The sequence below is a fragment of the Mastomys coucha genome, unplaced genomic scaffold (assembly GCF_008632895.1).
Source record: "Mastomys coucha isolate ucsf_1 unplaced genomic scaffold, UCSF_Mcou_1 pScaffold6, whole genome shotgun sequence".
NCBI classification, from domain to species: Eukaryota; Metazoa; Chordata; class Mammalia; order Rodentia; family Muridae; genus Mastomys; species Mastomys coucha.
The window spans coordinates 3,884,634-3,907,501 of NW_022196912.1; the positions used below are offsets into that span (position 1 = coordinate 3,884,634).

Consider the following 22,868-nt stretch of genomic DNA (forward strand, 5'->3'; position numbering starts at 1 on the left):
AGGACATACACCTTCTTGGGAAGATTCTAGTAAGCAGAAAGAACATTGACTTCAAACTCTTTTAAAATGTCCTTTAAAATATTTTCTTTATTTCCTACATTTCCCAACAGTCACCCCCACTCTCACCTATTTTTGTTTCCCCATAATAAAAACAAAATTCTGTTTAAATTTAAACATGGAACTGATACTTCCTATATATTTTCACATATTTATTGGAAGCATTTTCTGAACTTATTTTGACATGATTTCTATTTACACAAAGCTGTAAACATGATGAAGATAATTCAGAAAGACTTCCCACTTCCAACATTGTATATAACTAATGCACACTTCATGAAATGAAGGTTCATGGGTTTATTGTTGTAACATCACTAACTAAAGTTTAGACTGTATTCAGATTTCACAAAACTTTCTTGTTCCTCTAATTTGCCTCAGTTCTAGGAGCCATCATGGGACCCCCATATCACATATACATTCCCTACCTTTCTCTAGTCTATTTGTTTGTTTTTCTTTTTCCTGAGCATTGAAGTGTGCTGGTCAAATGAAAAACTGCTTCATTGTTTTCTTGTTGTTGTTTTCCTGAGATTTGCCTATGGTTGGATGGAGATTATAGATTTGGGGACAAATACCATAAAAAGATGGGCCCTCTTCTTTGCATCTGCTCAAAGTGTACATGACGAATCAACATGACTCAATATCCATCAGCCTGATGTGATCACTTGGTTAAATGTGTCCCCATTAGAAAGTGAAACAGGTTTCTTTTATGTGATTTGTTACTAAAACAACACAAAACAAAACAAAACTTCCAATCCAGTCAGCTTTCAAAGAGATAGAAAGCGAGCTATACCTGATAAAAAATAAAAACATTGAAGAGTTTATAGACACATCAAAAATATAAATCCAGCCAGACAGTGGTGGCACATGCCTTTAATCCCAGCACTTGAGGACAGAGGCAGGGGGATTTCTGAGTTAGAGGCCAGCCTGTAACTACAGAGTAAGTTCCAGGACAGCCAGGGTTACACAGAGAAACCCTGTTTCGAAAAAATAAAACAAATAAACAAAAAAAATTTTTACAAATCCAGTAAACAGATTTGGGGATATTCTTCGAGTATTGGTTATGTAAGTTCTTAATTAAAATTTCTTTAGCACCCACTTATGGATCTTTGTAACAGAGTCATCTTCTTCTTGTGCTTTCTCTATCCTCTACCCTCCCAACCCCCATCCCCACCCCTATCTAGTAACCACCTACCTCTCTGTAATCCTGTTAGCTAAAGAGAAATACTTCCTTAAGTTTCAGTTCATGAAGTGTAGGTGTGATTTGACCACTAGTGATACTCTTACCCCTCTTCAGATCCTACCAGCGTCAGTGGGGAATGTCTCAATATCTACAGAAACCAATTTACACAATTAGTAGGAACATACAGAAATTGTTTAGAATAGAAAGCAAAGTGGTTAAGTTGTTTATTTTGGTGGAAGAGAAACAGTACAGGCAATCAGGAGCATTATTTCTACATTGATTTCTCCTTCCTTATTCACTTAAGGGTCCATCATTAATACATAATGGCTCACAATTCCCTCTTTTCTGTTCAAGTCCATATGAATTGGTTTGTCTAGCAAGAAAATACAAAGTCTTGGCCTTATAGGAGATCTAACTCCACTTCCAAGAAGAGGAGAAGTAATTTGAAGAGCAAGCCCTCATCCAGCTTAGGGGGTTCCTGCTTTCTGTTTCACTATTAAACCCCTACGTCCAATACAAAGACTTTCACATTCTCTGACTCCTTGAAGATGGAGACTTGAGATGTGAGGCCTATTCCATTCTCTTCCAGGTCAGTCTTGACTACTTCTTCCACTAACTCCTGTCCCCCAAGCATTAGCAGAGTAGTGAGCAAAATGCACCTCCCATCTCAGCAACAGCTATATTGTGGCAACTTTCTAATGGTAATTCCGTTCATCTAATTCAGTCTACATTTATTATTTAGACTTCCTCCACTCTATTTCTTATTCTATTTGCTTATTTGATAATTTATTTATGCCACCCTGGGTTCGTGGGTATTTATTTCACTCCTGTTGCAAGTTCCTCTAGTAATTATGAGATGCAGATATAATCCACATTCTACAACTAAGGAAAATGCTATTTAGAGCCTTTGTATGACTCATGTCACTACACAATTGCCAAACAGGATCCATATTTGAGTTTCCTCATCTTAGCTATCAGCCTTGTCTGGCTTTGTTGGGCATACACATTACTGTATACCATGAAGAATAAAAACTAGAAAATGAGCAAACTAACAAAGAAAGTGTAAATTTGAAAATTCACTTAACAAATTTAATTGGCATATAGCAAGTGTACAAGAACACAGGGCATGCATCGACAGAATTTCAGCAACAAACAGTAGACCAATTCTATTCAGAACCAAATAGGCATCTCTGTCTATTCAAAGAGTCTTCTGTGGCTTTGACTTTGCCCAAATATTTGAATATATCATTCCCTCTGGCCTGACTTGTATGAAAGAGAGAAAATGCAAATGGAAGTCCGGTGTAAGGAATCTCAGCTGTGGGTGTCCTGATAATTCACTGTGATCCCAACTGATAAGCCTTACAGTGTTTCCAGGCATCTGTGAGCTCCCCAGAAGATTGAGGGCATGCCATACTATTTCAAAGTTGCACTATAGACACTTAGTTTACATTGCTGGGTTTGTCTCTTGGTTTTTGTGGCTCTTTCACATAGCCAGGGCCCCTCCATGTGTTTAAAAGTCAACAGTGATAAGGAGGCTGAATTATCAACAGATCATGTCTTAGAAACTGAGCTGACAAAAATGTCTAGCTTCTTGTTTTACTAGTACACAAGAAGTACTAAGTGAATCTTTGCATACCAGACCCATTAATAAATGAATGAATGAATGAGCTTCAGTAGATCAGAAGATTTCATGACAAATAAAATGCTCCACAGGACCAAGAATTGTGCTAAGGACAGAAATGAATACTGTTTCTTCTATAGCTGTAGGCAATGCCACTTGATAATTGAACATTTCCATTTATAAGATCTCCTGATATATCAAACAAAAACCTTCCAATGTCCCTACAATTTTCTTTCAAGTCCTCAAAAGACCTGTTTAGTCTGTGGATTGATCTGTAATATCAAGATCTAGCCTAACAGGCAATGACTCCAAATGCACCCTCCCCCAAGGTACTTGTGTAATTCCACATTCTTATTTTTTTTAAATGTAACAATTAAATTTATTATACAAAAGTTGTCTTATCTCTCAATAAGACAGACACAATGTAGGTTGGCAGGACAGATCCCTCATCCTCAGGGGATGGGTCTTCAGTGTGGGTGCATGTCTTACAGAACAAGCTCCCATAGGTCAATGGATGTGGACCATTGTTTCACACCCTACCTGGTCCAGTGCACCAGAAGATGCACATCTGCATCTTTGTGAGCTTTGGTGTGTGGGTCTCTCTGCAAGCTTGTCCTTAGAAGTGGCACTGCACCTGGTCTCATCCTGGATAACCAGGACAGGAATAGTAGAGCAGTGGCTTTATAAATATTGGTGGGAGGGACAGTGCAAGATCACTTCTGAGAAGGTGACATCTCTCCACTCTCACCCACAGCAGTGACTATACTGACTGGGAATAGAATCACTAGGGGACTGGAGAGATGGCTCAGTGGTTAAGAACACTGGCTGTTCTTTAGGACCTGGATTCAATTCCCAACACCCACATGGCAGCTCATAACCATCTGGAATGCCATTTCTAGGATCTCACACCTTCACAAAACACCAATGCACATTTTAAATATAATAAAATATTTGATACCCTCACAGAACATAGATGCACATCTTAAATATAATAAAATATTTCAGCCACTGAACTTCAGGAAAGCAGCCATACAACTGAATTAAAATCCCCATACCATCTTCAATGTCAGGTAGGTGACATGCAGGCTGAGGTGACCTCCTCCTACAGGGAAAAGCCCAGTTCTCAGAGCCTGAATCTAGCTGGAATCCCTGTCCTGCCATCTTCTAGGGTGGCCCAGGGATGAGTATTCTTGAGGGTCCTGAATGTGAAGCCAGCCTGGTCTCCAGAGGGAGTCCAGGACAGCCACACCTGCCCTGCCTGCACATTGGCCTTCAGCCCTCTGCAGCACACCATCAAAACAGGGGTAAGGTGCTAAGGGATGGGTACCAGGAACTATCTTCACTCCTCAGATCCTCTCAGAACAGTCCAACCTCCAAGCTGTCCTTAGTCCCTCTGCCACAGGACAAAACCTTCTTTCCTTCAGGAGTCAACTTTGGGCTGGGTTGGCCTGTAGAGCCTAGAACCCAGGCTCAGCAGGAGGAGGAGCAAGGATCTGCCTCCTCTCCCCAAGGGATTCCAGGAGAGGAATGTGGAAGTAAGTATTCCATGTCCTCACTCCACAGTAGCCTAACCAAGGCTGCTTCTCCTCGAGGCTTTCTCCCCACCCTATCTTGTCCAAAAAGGCTGTATTCTGGCTTGTATCTCCCCTAAGAGTCCCATGCTTCATCAAGTTCTGGTCTTCCAGAAAAGCAGGTCCCAGGACTAGAACAGGATTGTGGGAGCTTTCCAGTGCATTTCTTTAGTGTCCCCGAGGCCCCAGGAAGCTGGAGGTCTAAGCTTTCATTCCCAGCTTGGATGCTCCACCCTCCCAGCAGGTGGTCAGTGCAGTCAGTCATCACTGGAAGCAGCTGCCAGTGTTTCCTTAGCCTCTGACCTTGTCTCCATCCCCACTTAGCAGCCAGCTGGGGAATCTCAGTGCCTGTGTCTCTGCATTGCTATAGAGGTACAGGGAGGTCCTCTCTGCGCAGGTGTGGTTGGAAGATGGCTCAGAGTCTGTGCAGCTCAGTCTTCAATCTCTTCCAGGCTCAGATGTGCTTCTGTAGGATGGCAGAGTGAGCTATCCAGTCAAGATTGGCTCTCCACTAGCCATGATCTGTCTACATCCACTATAGGTACCCCCAATTCTAAAAATGTCAACAGCCTTTCGTGTGGGACAGAGATTATGGATGCAGCTTAGCTCTCATAACAAAAGGGGAGGGGAAGTCAATGTATAAAAACAATAAATTAATTCAAAGGACAAGAGACATGATGTGATAGGCAGTCATTCCAGGGTCAGGGGCTTGATCCAGGAGGTTTGTATGTCAGGTAGCTCAAAGGGTTGCATAGGCATGCCCTCCCATCTGGTCAGCAGGGCCCTTAGGCCTGAGGCTGTAGGGAGGAGGTGGTTCTGTAGGAGTTGAGTTCAGAACAACCTGACTGTAGGATGGTGGGGGACCCAAGGAGGTGACCCAAATGCTCTCTAGGGGAGCAATGGAGGGTGGTTCTGGAGGTATGTGATGATCTGCTGTTCTGAAGTCATGCTGAAGTTCTCTGCAACTGGGACAGAAGCACCTCACTAGGCCCCAGATGCACAAGAGGGGTACCATGGCCAAGAAGATGACAAACAGGATCCTGCAGCTCTCGAGGTTGAGTAAGCTGAAAGGAGCTGGGGTTTCAGCAACAGGAGTGTTTATAGCCTCCTTCGTGCTTACTCCTTGGAGACTAGAAAACAGGCCAAAGATCAAGGGGAGTGTGCCAGGGACCCAGGCGTTCTGCATCCTGGCAAGGGGGCCACTGAGCTTCTGTGTGTAAGGACAGAGGTAGAAGACAAGTCCTTTCCAACTTCTCTCCACCTATGGGGCTCAGCCTCAGGTCATGGGCAGAGTTAACAGGGAGGAGTTGGCTGGACCAGGGCTTCAAGCTGAACAAGAGCTCAGGGAAGGGAAGTGGAGAGGAGCTGGCCTTGCTTGAGTTTGAGGATTTGGGAATTGGGAGGTCAGAAGAGATTGACTTGCCAACCTTGTAAGTTGGATGGAGCAGAGCGATCTCACATTCTTATTTTTTAATATTTTTGAAGATTGAATCTTTTTAAAAATTTATTTATTCTATGTAAGTACACTGTAGCTGTCCTCAGACACACCAGAAGGGGGCATAAGATCTCATTACAGATGGTTGTAAGCCACTATGTGGTTACAGGGATTTGAACTCAGGACCTCTGGAAGAGCAGTCAGTGCTCTTAAGAGCTGAGCCATCTCTCCAGACCCCAATTCCACATTTGTAACACAACTAATGCTGATGTTATTAACCTGAAACAAATCACTTCTAAACTCTAATGTACCTCATGTCTGTTTTAGTTTTTTTTGAGATTATTTGTGTGTCTATATCTATATCTACATCTATATCTTCATCTATATCTATATTTATAGCACAATATGAACTTACAGTAAAAGACCTCTTTCTCCCATTTAAATGGATAGGCTCCCATCAAACATACAGGCAATGTAACAAGGATAGCTCTGGGACCACCAAGAAGTAAACCAATGACTTTACACTTGATCATTTCCCTGTGCACCTGTTAATCAAATCCACTTGTCTCTGATTATATTTTCTTCTACTGACAGCGATTTCCCAAAGCACAGTAAAGACAAAGAATAAAAGAAAATTGGATAAAAACTGCAAATAATTAAGACACCAAATATACATTGAGTGTTTCCAAGTAATTGTAGAAATGAACGAAGCTACTGGAAAAATGAGAAAAGGGAAAAATAATACAGGTTTGAAGAGATTGAAAACTGCCCTAACGTTGAAATCTCAAGCCAAACTGACCTTGAAGTTTTGATTCCAATACCCCAGCTTTTTTACAATCTAAGACCATAGACATGTAATACCATGCCTAGCAGAAGACTGTCCAAATATGTCCTGTGTCTTTCAAAACTTATTTTCGTTATTTACATGCTTCTAGGAATCAAACTCAAGGTCTCTTGCATGCTAGGTAAGCCCTCTGCCACTAAGCCAGACTCCTAGACACAATAGGGAACCTTTACAGCCCTTTGCACTCTACTAAATTGGATATCTAATGCACAATTATCACCTGGATAGAGTTGTAAGTCAGTGATGCTTTTAATTGCATCTATTAGAAGTGTTCTGTTGAGGTGTTCAGTGAATGAGGCACAGATCTACTTTCTATTGAAGTCTTTGTAAAGAGCTTGAACAAGCTAACTAATACTTCTTCATTTTTGTTGTTTCTACCTGATAGCAAAGATTTCTAAAAACTTTTCCTCTATGAATGGACACAGGTCTCAGGTACTTTATAATAAGACTATGGCCACTTCCCTGCCTTCATCAATGAACGCAGAGTGATCTGACTATGTTTCTTGTTTATTGGTTAATCTTCTGATTTTTTTAACACCATCTTTTAGGGTTCATCATATATTTTCATGTTAGACTATATCTCTTTGAATGACTAAAACAAGGATCCAAGCACATACACATATGAGTTAAAATGAAGTAGACTGTACAGCTCCTGAATAGAGAAGAAAAAAAGAACCATCCCTGATGGTCCACCCACAGCAATGATGGCTAGAGCATTTCAATAGACATATTTGAAATCAAGAACTGTAAGGGCACTATTTAACTCCAGATATTATGTCATACAACATGATAAAACACAGAGGGGATCACTAAGCAGAGACTGGAGCTTCCTGATACCTAAGAGGTGAGCACAACAGGGACACAGAGAACATGCTAAGCATCTTATCTGATCCCTATGAGACCAGGACCAAAGAAACACAGACAAAGTGTTTATCCTGGCTTCTCTTTTTCTATTGAATATGTTATCTGATATCTCTCAGACAGTCTTATTATAAGACATATTATCAGACAGGTACTTATTATAAAGTATTTATATGTATTATGACATAATATCTGGCAAATAAGGGAATAAAGATCTTCTGTAGCTCAACTAATACTGAAGCTAGGGAGAAAGCTGATGCTGACTGAAGGAGTGAGCAGGTGTGAGAAGGAAAATTAATGGCATGTGCATTTGGAAAGGCAAGTGGAAAAGGACTAAAACAGAGGACAGTGATGCAAAAACTACCACAAAGGAAACAACTACAGTAAGCAGCATTTGATATGCAGGTCAGAGAATGATTAGACTGGATATATTTTAACAATCCATAAAATATATGGCATTTAAAAAATCTATTATGATATTTACCAACTGACATTGAAATGCAAAATCAAACAGTCACAAAGGATGAGGGAAAGGATTTGAAACAATTCAATATCGACTCATAATAAAGAAATGGAACCAGCCGGGCGGTGGTGGCTCACACCTTTAATCCCAGCACTTGGGAGGCAGAGACAGGCAGATTTCTGAGTTTGAGGTCAGCCTGGTCTACAGAGTGAGTTTCAGGACAGCCAGGGCTACACAGAGAAACCCTGTCTCAAAAAAACAAAACAAAGCAAAACAAACAAACAAAAAAATGGAACCAACTAGCAACAAACTAGAGATTCTTTCAACAAATTGTATAGCCTCCAAAATCTAAAACATGACCCACTAAATACTCAAATGTGAGAGCTATTTCTTCAAAAAATTTTCAAGAAGACTTATTTAATATTCCAATTGGGTATTTATTGGATACTTTTGCCATCACGGTAAGTATGAAAAAAATAAAGCTTTATTAGAATTGGCATAGAAGACAGAAATATCATTGCATAATTGTATTGCTATATAAATGAATATCAAAAGGATTCTAGAGACAAAATTATCACCATTAAAAAGACCTGTGAAATGCAACTAAACAAAACATTAATATACAATTGACTATATTTCTGCATACCCAAAGTAGTCCTTAAATGCAATTTTAAAGACAGTCTTGTGTTTACAGGAAAAATGTAACATATACTTCACATAAATTTGTATTTTACTTAGAACACACAAAAATATGACTAAGTCATTTCACAAAATAAAACTTAAAACTTAATTTGAAGACATTAGAAAATAACCAAATGAACTTTGAGTTCATCAATAAACACTGATCTTGGATGAGAATATAAATAATGAAAGCATATAAAATAGTGTGAAATTAGACTCTACTCTGAATGTAATTGTAGCCAGTTTCCTAGTATTCTTTAAATGTTTCAACTAGTTAATTAATTGTGAAATCAAGGCCAAAAGAATCAGGTGTGTGTGTGTGTGTGTGTGTGTATGTGTGTGTGTGTGTGTGTGTATGTGTGTGTGTGTGCGTGTGTTTGTGTTTGTGTGCATGTACAGTATAGATTTTGAATGCTACAAAACCAGATGAAAGGAACTCGAGGCTGTTGCTATTTGACTGAATGTTGTGAGAGTTTATTCTTTTCTTTCACCATGTGAGTCCCAGAGACAACGTAGCCAGACTTGAAGGTAAGCACTTCCCATGTAGAGAGAGCCCTCTCACTAGCTCTAGAGGCACTCACTTTTAAAGAAGAAGGCCTTGCTCTACTAGAAGAGATTTATCATGAACTGTAATAAGTACAACAATAAGAACTCATCCAATGCTAAATAAACTCAACACCAGAGAATAGAACCCAGAAACAAAATCTTCCATGAACGCAGCTTATTACTCTGATGGGTGAAGTTTACCATGGGGGAAATGGGCTGTTTAATAAATGAAGTTGGAAAAATTGCTTGTCCATATAGAAAAACTGAAATTATACCTCTGAGGCCAAAGCACACATGCAAAGCAATTTCTAATATATTGCAGAGTTAAATAGAAAAAGCAAACTTTGAAATGCATCTCTGTGACTTTAGGGTAAAAAAGCAAAGGCTAACCACAAAAGGAAAATATTTTAGTGGATTGAAAATCATAAATGACTATGTTAATATTTGAAGGCTTCTGCTCATAAAAATATTCCAGGAAGAAGATGAAAATAGAAGAGGGAAAGTGTTAGATAAACACAACAACTATAGTTTTAAACACCTTCAGCAATTCAAGTGAGAAGCAAATTTACCTAAAATCAGATAAAATACCGAGGATCATTCAAAGAAAAGTAAATAGCAAGAAAATATTCACTATAACTCCTAAGCAAAGAGTTACAAGTTAAGATAATGAGCTATAATTCATGACCAGCAATATGACAAATTAAAAAAAATAGAACCAGAATATGAGACAATAAGCATTAACACCCATTAGAATTATTACAACTGACGGGAAGCCCTGATACTGTCATCTTACACTGCTTGTAAGTGAAATCCCAGGCACCAGACTTCTATACATTCACTATACCCAAAAAAGCTCAAAATGTTTAATGCAAGATGCATATGTAAGTTATAATTTTCTAATATCCACATTCAAAATAGCATATAAATAAAAACTGCTCTTACTAATACTCAACATTTTTATTTAACCCAATGTAACCAAGGTATTATTTAAACATGCAATCCTTATGAAAATTATTAACTAGATATTTTATATTTCAGTACTAAGCTTAGTATTAAGTTCACTACTAAGTTGATACAGAACTTACTGATTTAGTCTAGTGGTAGTTCAAGTTATGAACATCCAAATTACTGGTTACCATGGCATGTAATCTAGTTTAGGACTCACGGGAAATAAGTAAAACGATGCTTATATTCACAATGATAATTTTCTTAACAGGAATAATCAAAATGCCCATTAGAGATTGCTCACATGATGGAAATGTATGCAGCAACTACCGTGAAGGAATGGCAGTAACAAATCTCAAGGACAAATCCTAGGAAGAAACGAGGAACAGAAAAGCAACTCTCACAGAAACATGGGGAATGCAGCAGCATTTCCACAGTGCTCAGGAGGAGAGAACTAACTGTCTCCATTTAAGGTGTGGACAGATGTGGTAACACTGTGGGGAAAACAAGAAAGGGAAATCACTCTGAGGTAGAGCTTACCTGCCCGGGATCACAGGAGAACTGAGAGGAAGTTAGCTTACAGAAGCTTTGAATAGTTTAGTAAGTTTCCATTGTTAAATGTATTTAAAAATTTTTATTCTTAGTCTCAATTTTTAAATTTAATCACAAAACCTTTTATTATGACCTCCTCACAGTCCTCCACCCCTCTCCGTGTATGTGTGTGTGTGTGTGTGTGTGCGTGCGTTTATCTCATGGTAAGCTGGTAATTTTTCTCCACATATGGTACCCTTCTCTTTTTTCCACTCTAGTACCCTTCCTTCTGTCAAGTAGCCTCCCTCTGCTTTCAAATAGTATGCACATATTTGTATATGTATAAAGTTAAAGCTAGACACCACATGTGATAAAAACCCTGGCATTTGGTCTTTTTCCCACACATTACCTTCTTCTTCTGTCACTTACGTTCCCCTATGACCTTTTCCTCCTTACTCACAATGCTCCATCTACCTTCATGTTACATGCACACATATGCACAAATATTCATGTGTGTTGCACATATTCAGCAGATAAGAGAAACTGTTTTGATCACTTAACATACTTATCTCCAGTTTTGCATGTTTTTTTCCACAAATGACATAATTCGTTCTTCATGGCCATTGTGTACACATACCCATGTTTCATTATTCATTTATCTCTTGATGTGTATAGAGACTTGTCCTGGGTCGTATGAACAGTGGTGCAATCAACATGGATGCACACATATCTCTGTGTTATGCCACTTAGAGTCTTGTTATGTCTGCACATTCTGTAGCTGGACTGTGTGGTACTTCTCTCATTTTGGTTTTGTGAGACACCTGCATATTGATTTTCATAGTGGCTGCATCAGTTCACCCTCCCACAAACAATGCAAAAGGATTTCTCTTTATCCCACATCTGCGCTAGCATTTGTCAGTAGCATTTTGACAGTCCATACTGGCACTATCATAGGTAATCTTTTTAGCATTCGGAGTCATAAGTCACATTTTTTATTTATGGTTCATTACATGTTAGAGTCTCCATAATAAAATTTGGGGACAGTTAAAAGACTAGTCTGGAAAACATCAGAGTTCCTTGCCTATAGTCACTTATTTCTTCCCTTTTCAAAGTTTTTTTCAAAATTTATCTACTAGCTACAGAGAAAGCATGGGATAGATGAACAATGACTGTTAGCATCAGGTTAAAACAGTTAGACAAAAATGAGTCACTGATGAAATACATAAACCAAATCCACTTGCTTAGGAAACAGCCTATAAAGGATTTAAATGAAAGTCTGATGGGAAGTGAAATTTAAGTCCTCACCAAACACTCATGAGAAGTGATGTCGTCATTGTTCCTTTTCAAGTTACTGCTGTCCCTTTTTTTTTTTCTTGCAAGCAGAAGTTATCAGGTGCCTTTCATGTCAAATATAGATATTAAAAATGCAACTGCCATTCATGAGGCATGTTCTTTACAGCACTACTTAAGTGTTCTCTCTTCATGCTTGGTGTTGCTGCAACTGAAGCTTAGCCATGCTGCTAGATTGCCCTTGACGTCCTTTCAACAAGAAAAAAACTGAGGCTCCACTATTAGCCTCCTTGTGCGCTGGTGGAAATGTTTAAAACTGAAAGTGATGCACAGTACAAAACACATCTGGGGGCTGTGCTTGCACAAGTCAAAAAAGGAGGAGCCTATGGTCCACTGTGGGCAGGAGAGGAGGTGGGCTTGGCAGTGGAACCAGATGAACAAAAGGATGGTGAGGAAGAAAAGTGTGTGGTGATTCTACAAGATGCCTGACCATGAATGAAAATGAAGACAGTAGCAGAGCACTGGAGGATTTCAATAGTTCTGCTTTTAAAGGTATTCTTTGAAACTATGTGATGTGTATAGTGAATAATTCATGTTCCCTGGGATCCCAGAAAAACTTTTGAGATGCTCCAGGAAAAAGAAGAAGGGAGAAAAATCTGTCTAGAGGGGTTTGTGGGTTTGGAGAGGGGAGCTTATATGTACTACATGCTAATACAACCTGGAACTGGATCAGTAACTCTTACCATGAACCGCATGATAAGGAATTAGACTGGCTTTCAGTAGGAGTTCAAGTAGCTTTCCAAACGGTATTTTAAAAGAAATATTCGCACAGAGAACATTCTGTGTGTGCTGCAAGCTGAAACTGCCTACCCTTTCTCTTCATCTCCTGTTATGTTATCTTTCCAGGTTTCTGTCTTTTTCCTTCCAGGGCACCTGTGTCCATTAAAGTTTCTGCCTCCCAGTCCCCTCTCTGCCTCCTTCATCTTCTGGGTAGCAGTTCTGGGGCACTCGAACAAAATGTGAAAAGCTTGAGATCCAACAACCACGGGAGAGGTTCAAGGGTCAAGGTAACCCCAGTGGAGCATCAGATGAAGCTATTTTGCTGGTTCTGTGACATAACTCTGAGCATATTTCAGCAATACTTCAGGCATTAATGGGGTGTAACAATGGCAGAATTCACTGGGCAGTGGTGGCACACGCCTTTAATCCCAGCACTTGGGAGGCAGAGGCAGGTGGATTTCTGAGCCAGAGGCCAGCCTGGTCTACAGAGTGAGTTCCAGGACAGCCAGGGCTACACAGAGAAACCCTGTCTTGAAAAACCAAAACAAAACAAAAACAAACAAACAAACAAACAAACAACAACAACAAAAAACAATGGCAGAAGTCAATTAAGTCTTTGAAGTCCACCTGCCACCCATCTTCCTCAGAAAGCCTCTGATTTACCCTTTTGAGGATCAGAAGAACAAACATAAGGATCCAGGCAACACAGTAAAATTAGCTAGAATCTTCTTCGAAGAGACCTGAGGCGACAGAATATTCTAGGGAAAATTAAGAGCCAAGACCAGGAAAGTTATATGAAAGGACAAATGCAATGGGCAATCGAAAGAGAATCATGCTGACATCCATGTCAAGACAATTCTAGAAAAAGACTTTAAGGACTAAATGACCACTTTCCAACTCTAAGGCAGTCCATGTTACAAGGAAAGGGTAAGACCTCCAGGCAATGAGGTCTTAGCAAATGGGCTCTTTCAGTTACTCAGAGACAAGGGCAGCTCATGAGCTCCTCTACACATAGTGCTCTCTGTTGTAAAGAAAAGATTCCTTAATGAGGGATGAGAGCTACACTTATCTCTGGAGGTAAGAACAAGTGTTTAGAATGTTAAGTAGGTATTATGCTGGTCTAGTAAAATGGTCATTGTAGGCTCTCCTCCAAGGTCCATGACCTCAATAGTCCTGAGAAGTTGGGTTACGGGGGAGAAAAGGAGGAAGAGAGAAATGATATAATTATAATATAATCTCAAAAAGAAAAAAAGAAACTGGGAAAAAGGTGATAATGATGATTTGCTTATGCCAGTTATTTACTATGTAGCAAGATCCTTCTACTTAAAACCAGTTATCCACAATGGCCCCATGATGTAGGTATTATGATTATGATTGTGGTGGAAGTGATGGTGAGAATGATGGCAACTCTGATGATAGTGGTGATGCGTTCAGCAGATTGGGGTAATTATTGCACAGCTCAGTTAAACAACTGTTTCAAGTTTAAACAGTGTTTAAGCATCAACATTCACATTTGTACTCTGGTGAGAGTTAGGACAACCAGAGTTCAAATCAAGACATCTCTTGATATCTTTCCATCAGTGCCTAACAAAATTGTATGATTTATAGGTCTATTTTCAAAAGAAAAGTACTTGTAAGCCTCCAGCATTGCTTAATGTTAGCTATAAGAGTCACTAAACCAAAGCAAAACATACATTAAAAGCACTTAATAACTAAGATATAACACCAATAAAATTCAAATTAAAAATATTAATTCACTATGCTGAGGAATGATATTCTATTTAAACTAGATCATCACTATTGGCTTTAAGGGGAGAAAGATGAGTCCCAAGTCAGGTTCTGCACTGAATAATTTTGTGTGTATTTTGGCTTCAGTAATTCAGATAAAGCCTGTTAGCATAAGTATGCTATTAATTATTCCAAGGATTTGCTTGCCAGTTCAATGTAAATAGACCACATTTTTCCAAAACACTGCCAAGAAATAGTCTTCAAGTGTCAATGTTCATTAGGTGTCAGATAATAACTCTGTAATAGTATGTTATATGGAAAGAAGAATCTCATTGCACTGCTATTGAAATGTTCATTGAATTAATTCTGGCTGCCAGAAAGCCACCTCACTTCATGTGTCTGGCTGTGCTGATGGCATATGGTTCTCTTACAGTGAGACCTATAAATGGTGTGTGTACAGTACAGAAGTTCCTGCCCAGGACACATGTAGGTTGATGTTTTATGGGATCAGAGTGAAGAACTGGAATAGTGCATGAGTGAAAGGCTGCTGCTGGCTCATCTCTTCCTGTGATGTTTTTGTTAATGCATCATACCATGTTCCTTCCTGTGATGTTTTTGTTAATGCATCGCCTGGACAGTATTTGATGTTCAACCAGCATCAGTGAGTAAAACCAAATGTAGCCAGGCAAGGTGGCCTATGCCTGCAACACCAGTGTTGGGGATCTCCAAGCCTATCTAAGCTAGAGTGTGGGGAACTATCTTATATCACCGGAAAGTTAAATGTCCACCGCAAAGTTATTTGGCAGTTCCTTAAAACAGTAATCTTTAGTATGACTCATGGCATGACTTAAAAGCAATCAGATTATCACTGAAGAAAAACACATTTAAAAAATCATTTATAAAATGTTTGGACTTGAAATTTAGTGATCAATTTGAAAAACATAAATGACACAAGCTATTTTCCTAGCATCCAATAGGCAGGAAGTAGCTCTTTCAAGAATTCCCTACTATGAAATTTTAGTTTTGGAATCATCTTCAAATAGACAGAGCTCTGTGTGTTCTTTTTCCCTTTCCACCTAACCATAAGCATAGATCCATGTTTCTGTGTGTGCAAGCTGTTTATGTGTACACGGTGTACACACCAACGTAGGAACTTCTGCTGCCCAGCATCCACTTTGACCCAAGGAATGTCCATAAGTAGATGAACAATCCCCCGGCATCACACATTGATTCACCTGTAAAAGTGAAGCTCCTCATCTTCTGAAACAGATGAGCAATTTCAGCCCAAAGGATCTGCTCATCACAAATCAACAATGAAGTCACTGGTTCCCAGCTCGAGTTTATCTTACCAACATTATGCATCCATTTAGTAGCAGCTGAAGAAGTTAAAGATTCGTACACTATTCACAGGTTCATAGAGGAAAGATGACTAATAAAAATGAAGGAGAGTCCCTATACCTGCATCTTCATTAGTATCTGTGTTGTTCTTACCACTGTTTAGAGATAGGTTCTTCTTGTACAGCTCAGGCTAGCCTCAAATTCTCCATTGCTATGTCAAACTTCTTTGTGCTCTATATTAAGACTTAATGTTTGACAAAGCTTGAACCAGAAGATTACAATTTTGAGGCTAACCTGGGCTATAAGCAAGATGTTGACTTAAAAGGAAAAAACAGAAATCAAAATTGATTAATATTGGTACCTCATATTTTATAGATAATAAAGGTCATGGTAATAATCCTGATAGTAAAATAGAATTTTAGAATAACTCATTAGGCTAAACTAATCTATCTGTGATCAAGTCAAAAGCAAATTTCTTAGGGCATTTTTTTTTCATCACAGGACTCTAAAATCTACCTATTAATTCAACAATTACTTATGTAATAGAATACACAGAACTTTACATGTTTGCATTTAATTTTGGTAAAAAAATCATTATTATTTTTATTTGATTAGAAACCTTCAGTTTAGAAATTGTTAGGGGTTTTTGGATGCAGATTTCCTTGTGGTAAGAGAATTCAACTGGCTGACCCCTCATATTATACCCAAACAACGCGAACACTGACAGTATTTCTCAAAGAACACTGATTGTCCCACCAGCACAGATGGCAAAAGTGTGTGTGTATATGTGTATGTGTTTAATTGAGTAAATTGAGTGCATCCATCACAAACCAGACTAGCACCTTGAAGATTTGGCTAGTTGTTCTAAATAGCAAGTTTAATAATAGTGAAAAATTAGGTTTCTGAAATTTTGTTCAGCACTGTCTCTGTTGGGAGGAGGTGCCTGTTTACTGTGGCCTTTAAGGCTATTTTGGTCCCATAAGTGCCCAAATTCACTCTGCATGAATTACAGTTTCCTCTGAGTTCTGGTCTCAAGAGACTTAAGGTCTAAACATCAAATGCAATATTAAGAACTCCACCAATGCTCACCAATGACACTCTTGTGGCTTTAACGCTGAATGGACAAATTTGTCCTCCAAATTCCACTTTACTACTGACCATTACTAGGGTTTGTTCCCTCTGAAACACATGTGCCCATTGTGAAGTATAAGGAGCCAGAGTGGCCCCACTTCCTCTCCAACTTTCCCCATATCTCCTCTGTCGTATCTCCTCTGAACTTCCTTTCTTCTTTATTCTCTCAAGACTAAAGTTTTAATTTGTTAGTTTATTTATTTGTTTTAGAGAATGAGGTCAAAACAGGATATGATGTTTACAGATGGAGTCCTCAGAAGATGATTGAGATTAATAATGTCAACAAGGTGGAACTCCTCGGATTGACTACTGATGGCTTTGTAAGAAAATAAAGAGTGTAGTTAGGAAGTAGCTAAGGGGTATAGCATTTGACTAGCATATGTAAGGCCTGGGTTCCAGCACTAGCAGATGCATAAATATGAAGACGAGAATGTAGGCAGAAGGGAGGAAAGGGGAGGAGGAAGGGAATGGGGCTGTGAGTCCAAAAGATAAACACATGAGCTCACTTTCTTACCATGTGATAACTTGTGCCATCATAGGCATGTTGCTTTTGTCTTACAACTGCTTATTACAAAGTAATAATAATAATAATAATAATAATAATAATAACAATAATAATAACAATAATAATAACAATAATAGATAAAATAGACCCAGGTATTAATGAAAAAGACAATGTGAACAAATTCCCAAGGACATTTTATACATCCTTGCACCTTCTAATCACAGATTCAAAGGACTATAAGAGCAAAATCATTTCAGAAAATCTTGGAAACTTTCCCCCAGCTACTACTTCCTAGGTTAGCCTCGATCCCAGCACATCTCTCGAGTGAGCCCAGAAGTGACTTGTGCCATTGCTCTATATTGAGCATAGGACAGACCTAGATTCACATGACTAATTCTACAGCCAAACAGAATGGCAACATATGAGATTGTGTAAGCTTCCAGCAAAATCTCAAAGAAAAGTTAAGGAGTCCAGGGATAGGTCTCTTAGGATGTCACTATCAGAAAGGTCATCTGATGAGGCAATGCTTGATAGAGTTAGGGCAGCCACTGAGATCCAGAATTAGAAAACTACTGGCAGGCAGCACCAGTCTGGAAGAGGCATAACCAATAGACTGAATGGAAAGCAGCAAATCCATAGGGCTGCTGGAGAGTTGGGGCTCAACTCTATACCAGCACACAACAAATGCTGACCGGGAGCTCTAAGATTTAACATTTGCACTTCCAGATTCAAACTCACCATGGCTCAATAAATCTCTACACTTGTCTGTCTGCTTTTAAAATGAGAATATAAATGTCAAGCCAGCCCCATCATTCTCTATTTTAGATATGTATCTTGCTTTGATTTCATAGGTAGCAGTTCACACTTGTATCATGGGTGATACTGTAATTTGTATTTGTAACTTTGTGCTGGGATGGACTTTGGGAGTACATAGATGTGATGAATGTAGTGTTTTAGAAGAATGTCAGAGTCAGGAAGGTAAAAGTCATCATTAGCAATAGAAAAAGCACTAAAACAACAATTCATTCCTTTAATGTTGTCTCTTTCTATTCTCTTCTGATTCTCCTCTAAGCTCTAGGACCTTTCTATAAATCATCTTTCACAAGGTTCTCCCCAGCCTAGCATTGGCTAGATGGCTTAGCCTAGATGGCCTAGATTGGCTTATCTACTAGTAAGAGTTGACCAATGTGCTTACAACTAAGCTCATTACCATTTGCCAGTCAGAGAAGGCACCCTCTGCAGGTTAGATTGGGTTTGTTTGTTTGTTTGATGGTACCTCTGCTTCATCTTCAGTTTCTCTTCCTCCACATTACCGATGCCACATTGTCTACATTCCATTTTATTTCAGCATAAATTGATGTAATACATTTCTTCTTGGTCCTTATGCCCATGATCACATTCTACCATCCAGCTTCTACAGAGATGCTAGAAGATTTCCCCCAATGAAATCTTATCAATTACTCTTTACCTCAAAGCATTCCAAGTTTCCCATTGTCCAGTTTTCCATTGTCCACAAAAATAATTCCTTGGCCAGGTAAAAGAATAATTTTATGATCTAGCTCCTGCCTAAATTCTCCAAACTTAACTTCTACAGCTCACATGTGTCTTATGATCTCAACAGATTGAATTATCTGTAGCCCCAAAATATTTTAAACGATCTCTCTACAATATTCTCCATGATTTTCCCCTCACAAGCCAACCACGACAGTGAGCTAGCTGAAAACTGCCCAAATGAAATAACATGACCGAATGGTGGGATAGGATCCTGAGGGAGTCATAAAGATTTTATACCCTGGGGCATAAATAGAGACCCAGAGAATACTGGCTACAGCCCCTGTGTAAAAGGACAATGGCTATAAGCAGAAGCTACCCTCCTACAAACTTTGGCTTATCTACTAGTAAGAGTTGACCAATGTGCTTACAACTAAGCTTTTTTTGCCAGTCAGAGAAGGCACCCTCTGCAGGTTAGATTGGTTTTGTTTGTTTGTTTGTTTGCTTGTTTGCTTACTTGCTTTCATGAAATATCTGAATTGGAACTTCATGGGAACTCTTTTAATGTCCTCTGTTCTTGTGTTTTGAGAGCTGTTAGCCTCACTTGGTTTTGTCAGGGCTGTGTCTTCACCTAACTAAAATAGATGCCCTAGTAAAGTCCATCTGCAATTCTTTGAATCTGGTTTCATATCTTCTATACTGGACCCATGTCCTTCATCCATTTTAGGAAAGATAGTGTTCCTTTGTGATTTTCCTTTGTGCCCACTACCTATCTTTGTTATAATAGCCCTTTTCACTAAAATATATTCACCATAATCTACTATAAGTATCCTCTGAATTTAAAATTTATTTTTATTGTAGGAGTCTGACATTGTGCAACTATAGGTTAAGCTAGGGAAAAATATGGAAGTTAGGAATAGAATGTCAGAAAAGTAGTCAATAGTCATGCTCCCTGTGGATGTAGTGTGTATAGATGGATTGGATCATTGAAGGAAATCCAAGATTCTATCAGAGTGAACCACAAAGGAAGAGTTATGAAGATAGACATGGAAACTGTCCCTTGTAAAGAAGAATTTGCCTTGGAGAGCCAAAGTATTGGTGGGTTCCTTAGCAAGAAAATGAACGTAGGATCATAGTTTGAAAGAAAAAAAGCCAGATGATGGACAAAAGAAAAAAACAATTTGGAGTGAATTAGAATCATGACATCTGTTTCTCATTATTTGGTAGTGACATCTTTCTGAGAGTAATGAGCTCTGCTTCATTCTGCCAATCAAATATCAATTTATTCTTTTGGAAAGCCAACAGAAAGAGTTATCCTGGGAAATAACAGTTCCCAGCTTTGGCCTAATTCATCTAACATCTTTTTCTGACAATCCCCGCTCTAAACTATGAGATTGGAAGATAAGGAATAATATGATTTGCGTGCTTTCAACAGTTGAGTATTGGTGCCTGCAATATGGGAAGCAATGGAGCTATGTTGGTGTGCAGAGTAATTTTGTGATTGGTATAGATTTGTGTCTTTATTCTCAGCACTTAGGTGGATATGAGGCTCTATGTACTTGGGCTCAAAATTTTTCATGTACCAAGATGGAATTTCAGTGACTTAAACAATATAAAAAACTATTGTGAGAGGTAAATTTCATTAATTACCTATATGCATCATTTTATTTGTAATTTAAATAAATAGAGAATGTTTTTCTAAAGTCATCCTTATGTTTTCAGCACCCCCAATTTTCTTTTATGGTCTGGTTTTAGAGTGATCACTAACTTTTGTTTGTGGTTGGTTGCTTCTGGAGTTCTCAGGGTTGTGACAGTAACATCTACAATGACAATTCATATTATGTGGACACACTTATCCTGAGGATGTCTGTCCTTATCATGTGTCAAAATGAGCATGAAATTCTGACATAATAATACTGATGTTTCTCCTTGTCTGTCTTATATCATAGAAAGAAATGCAAGTTTCTCCATCAACAAGAAGAGGAGCAAGTCCATATATTACTGGACAGATTCCAGATGCTTGAGAGTCAGGAAGTGATGCAGACATCACACTTGAACCTGAGCACTCCTAAGCCTCTCTTTGTTTGCATTTATTGGTTCCTGTGTTAATTGCTAATTACTGTAAGAACAACCTTTTCTGGTAAGGGTTGAGCAATGCACCAATCTATTGATAATAACAATATGTCATTCAGAATCATTTTATCACTGTGATTCTTTAGAAGAATAGTCGTAGGTTAGGGACATGATCTCTAACCTGAGTTGGAAGAGGTGGAAAGATTATAAAACTCAGAGAAGGTGAATGACTTCAAGGAAACTATTTCCAGACACAACAGGGCAGATGCAGGTATGAACTAACAGAGACTATACAGCATGCTCAAGTCCAGTGCAGGCTCAAGCCAACCTAGAACCTTGCCAGGAGAGGGAACATAGGCACAGTGATTCACCCCCCAGTCAAGAACCTTTTGGCATTGCTGTTGATTGAGGGAAAGCCAGTTTTCTTCAATGGACTGACATTTGGGATAGCAGCCACATCCCAGGGCAGGCCCCGCACTCAGGAGTAGTCACAAATATGACTGCATGGTGGTGTTGATGGTGGTGTTTTGCTTTATTTTATTCCTTTGTTACTACTGTTGTTTTATTTTGAGAGAGGGGAGGATCTATGAAGTTGTGTAGTAAGGATGTACGGGGAAATCTGGGAGGAGCTGATAGAAATGACTAGGTCAAAAGATACCACATAAAATTCTAAAAGAATAAATGAAAATTTTTAAGAGCCTTTTCAGGGCATGGTAACATAATTGTAGCCCAAGTACTCATGGGAGATGGAGGATAGAAATTTAAAGGCCAGCCTGAATTACATGATTAGACTTTCTCAAAGAAAATCTGCATAAAATTTTGTGAGTTGATTTCAATTCCACTGTATCCTGAAATTAAAATTTATAAATTGTGATTCTAAAGAAAATCAATGGAGTATTTAAGGGTAGTGAAAAAATTCTGGAGAAGTCACTGTGTCTGTTTTCACTTGTTCAGAGTTTTAACATGCTCACTCACTTCAAAACACAGACACCCTCCTCCTGCTTGGTTCTTCCTGGAGGAGGAACCAAATGTCAAACACCCTGCTTGACCATGATAAGATCTTTATTTAACTAAATAGCATGTTTGTGGGACAAATAGTATATTTATATATATTCAAACTCTTATTCTTTCAAAATCTTAAAAGCCTTTTAACTGTGCTTAAAATTTGCAAATTGTACTACAGAAAAACCACCACATTCTCCTAGGTAGCAACCTAGCAAGAATGTGTCCAATATCGCATATTATTTGTCTGGACTGTAAAAGAAGGGAAGGAGATGAGCCAGGAGGAGGGGAAGAAGACAGATTAGGTGAGGAAATGAGCTGTAGGGAAAACAAGGGATTCCAGGTGGTTTTATCTAAAAGGATCCAGGAAAATATATATAAATGCATGAAGTATGTATGTCATTCCTCTCCTTTGCACTCTCCCGGGATTCTGTGAAGAAATTTCCTTCAATTACATGTATTTCTGATTTAACAACAAATTGTGAGACAATTTGAGAAATAAAATTAGTATCTCCAGCTTTTTGGTTAACTATTATAACATCACAACTTTATGTCCATAACTCTCAAAATAATTACCTGTCACCTTCTGCCAATACCTCTGAGTTTATACTAAAGGTAGCATGAAGTAGCAAAGCAAAGATGTCTTCTTCAATCTTTTGTACATAACTGTTTCTGAAATATTTTGAGAACTTTGAAATAAAAGTTAGTGTGACTTTATTATAAGTAGAATATAAGATTTGTATATATGGCTAATATAAAATAAGAGATGCCAATGAAATGGCAGCCTTTTAAGCC

At 38.7% G+C, this 22,868-nt stretch overlaps 1 protein-coding gene and 1 long non-coding RNA gene across 2 annotated transcripts; one reads left to right on the forward strand and one right to left on the reverse strand.

The window, feature by feature from the left end:
- Positions 1–5,168: 5,168 nt before the first annotated feature.
- LOC116080895 (transmembrane protein 92-like) lies at positions 5,169–5,615 on the reverse strand. Its single transcript, XM_031357560.1, has one exon. The coding sequence runs from the start codon at positions 5,613–5,615 to the stop codon at positions 5,169–5,171; it is 447 nt and encodes a 148-aa protein (XP_031213420.1).
- Positions 5,616–10,481: 4,866 nt separating this feature from the next.
- On the forward strand, positions 10,482–21,192 carry LOC116080740. Its single transcript, XR_004114584.1, has 2 exons — positions 10,482–10,677; positions 20,948–21,192. It is a non-coding gene; the product is annotated as an uncharacterized LOC116080740 (long non-coding RNA).
- Positions 21,193–22,868: the final 1,676 nt, after the last annotated feature.

What these genes read in the sequence shown, in the direction of transcription:
- LOC116080895 (XM_031357560.1), bottom strand. Translation starts at nt 5,615, where the DNA reads ATGCAGAACGCCTGGGTCCCTGGCACACTCCCCTTGATCTTTGGCCTG.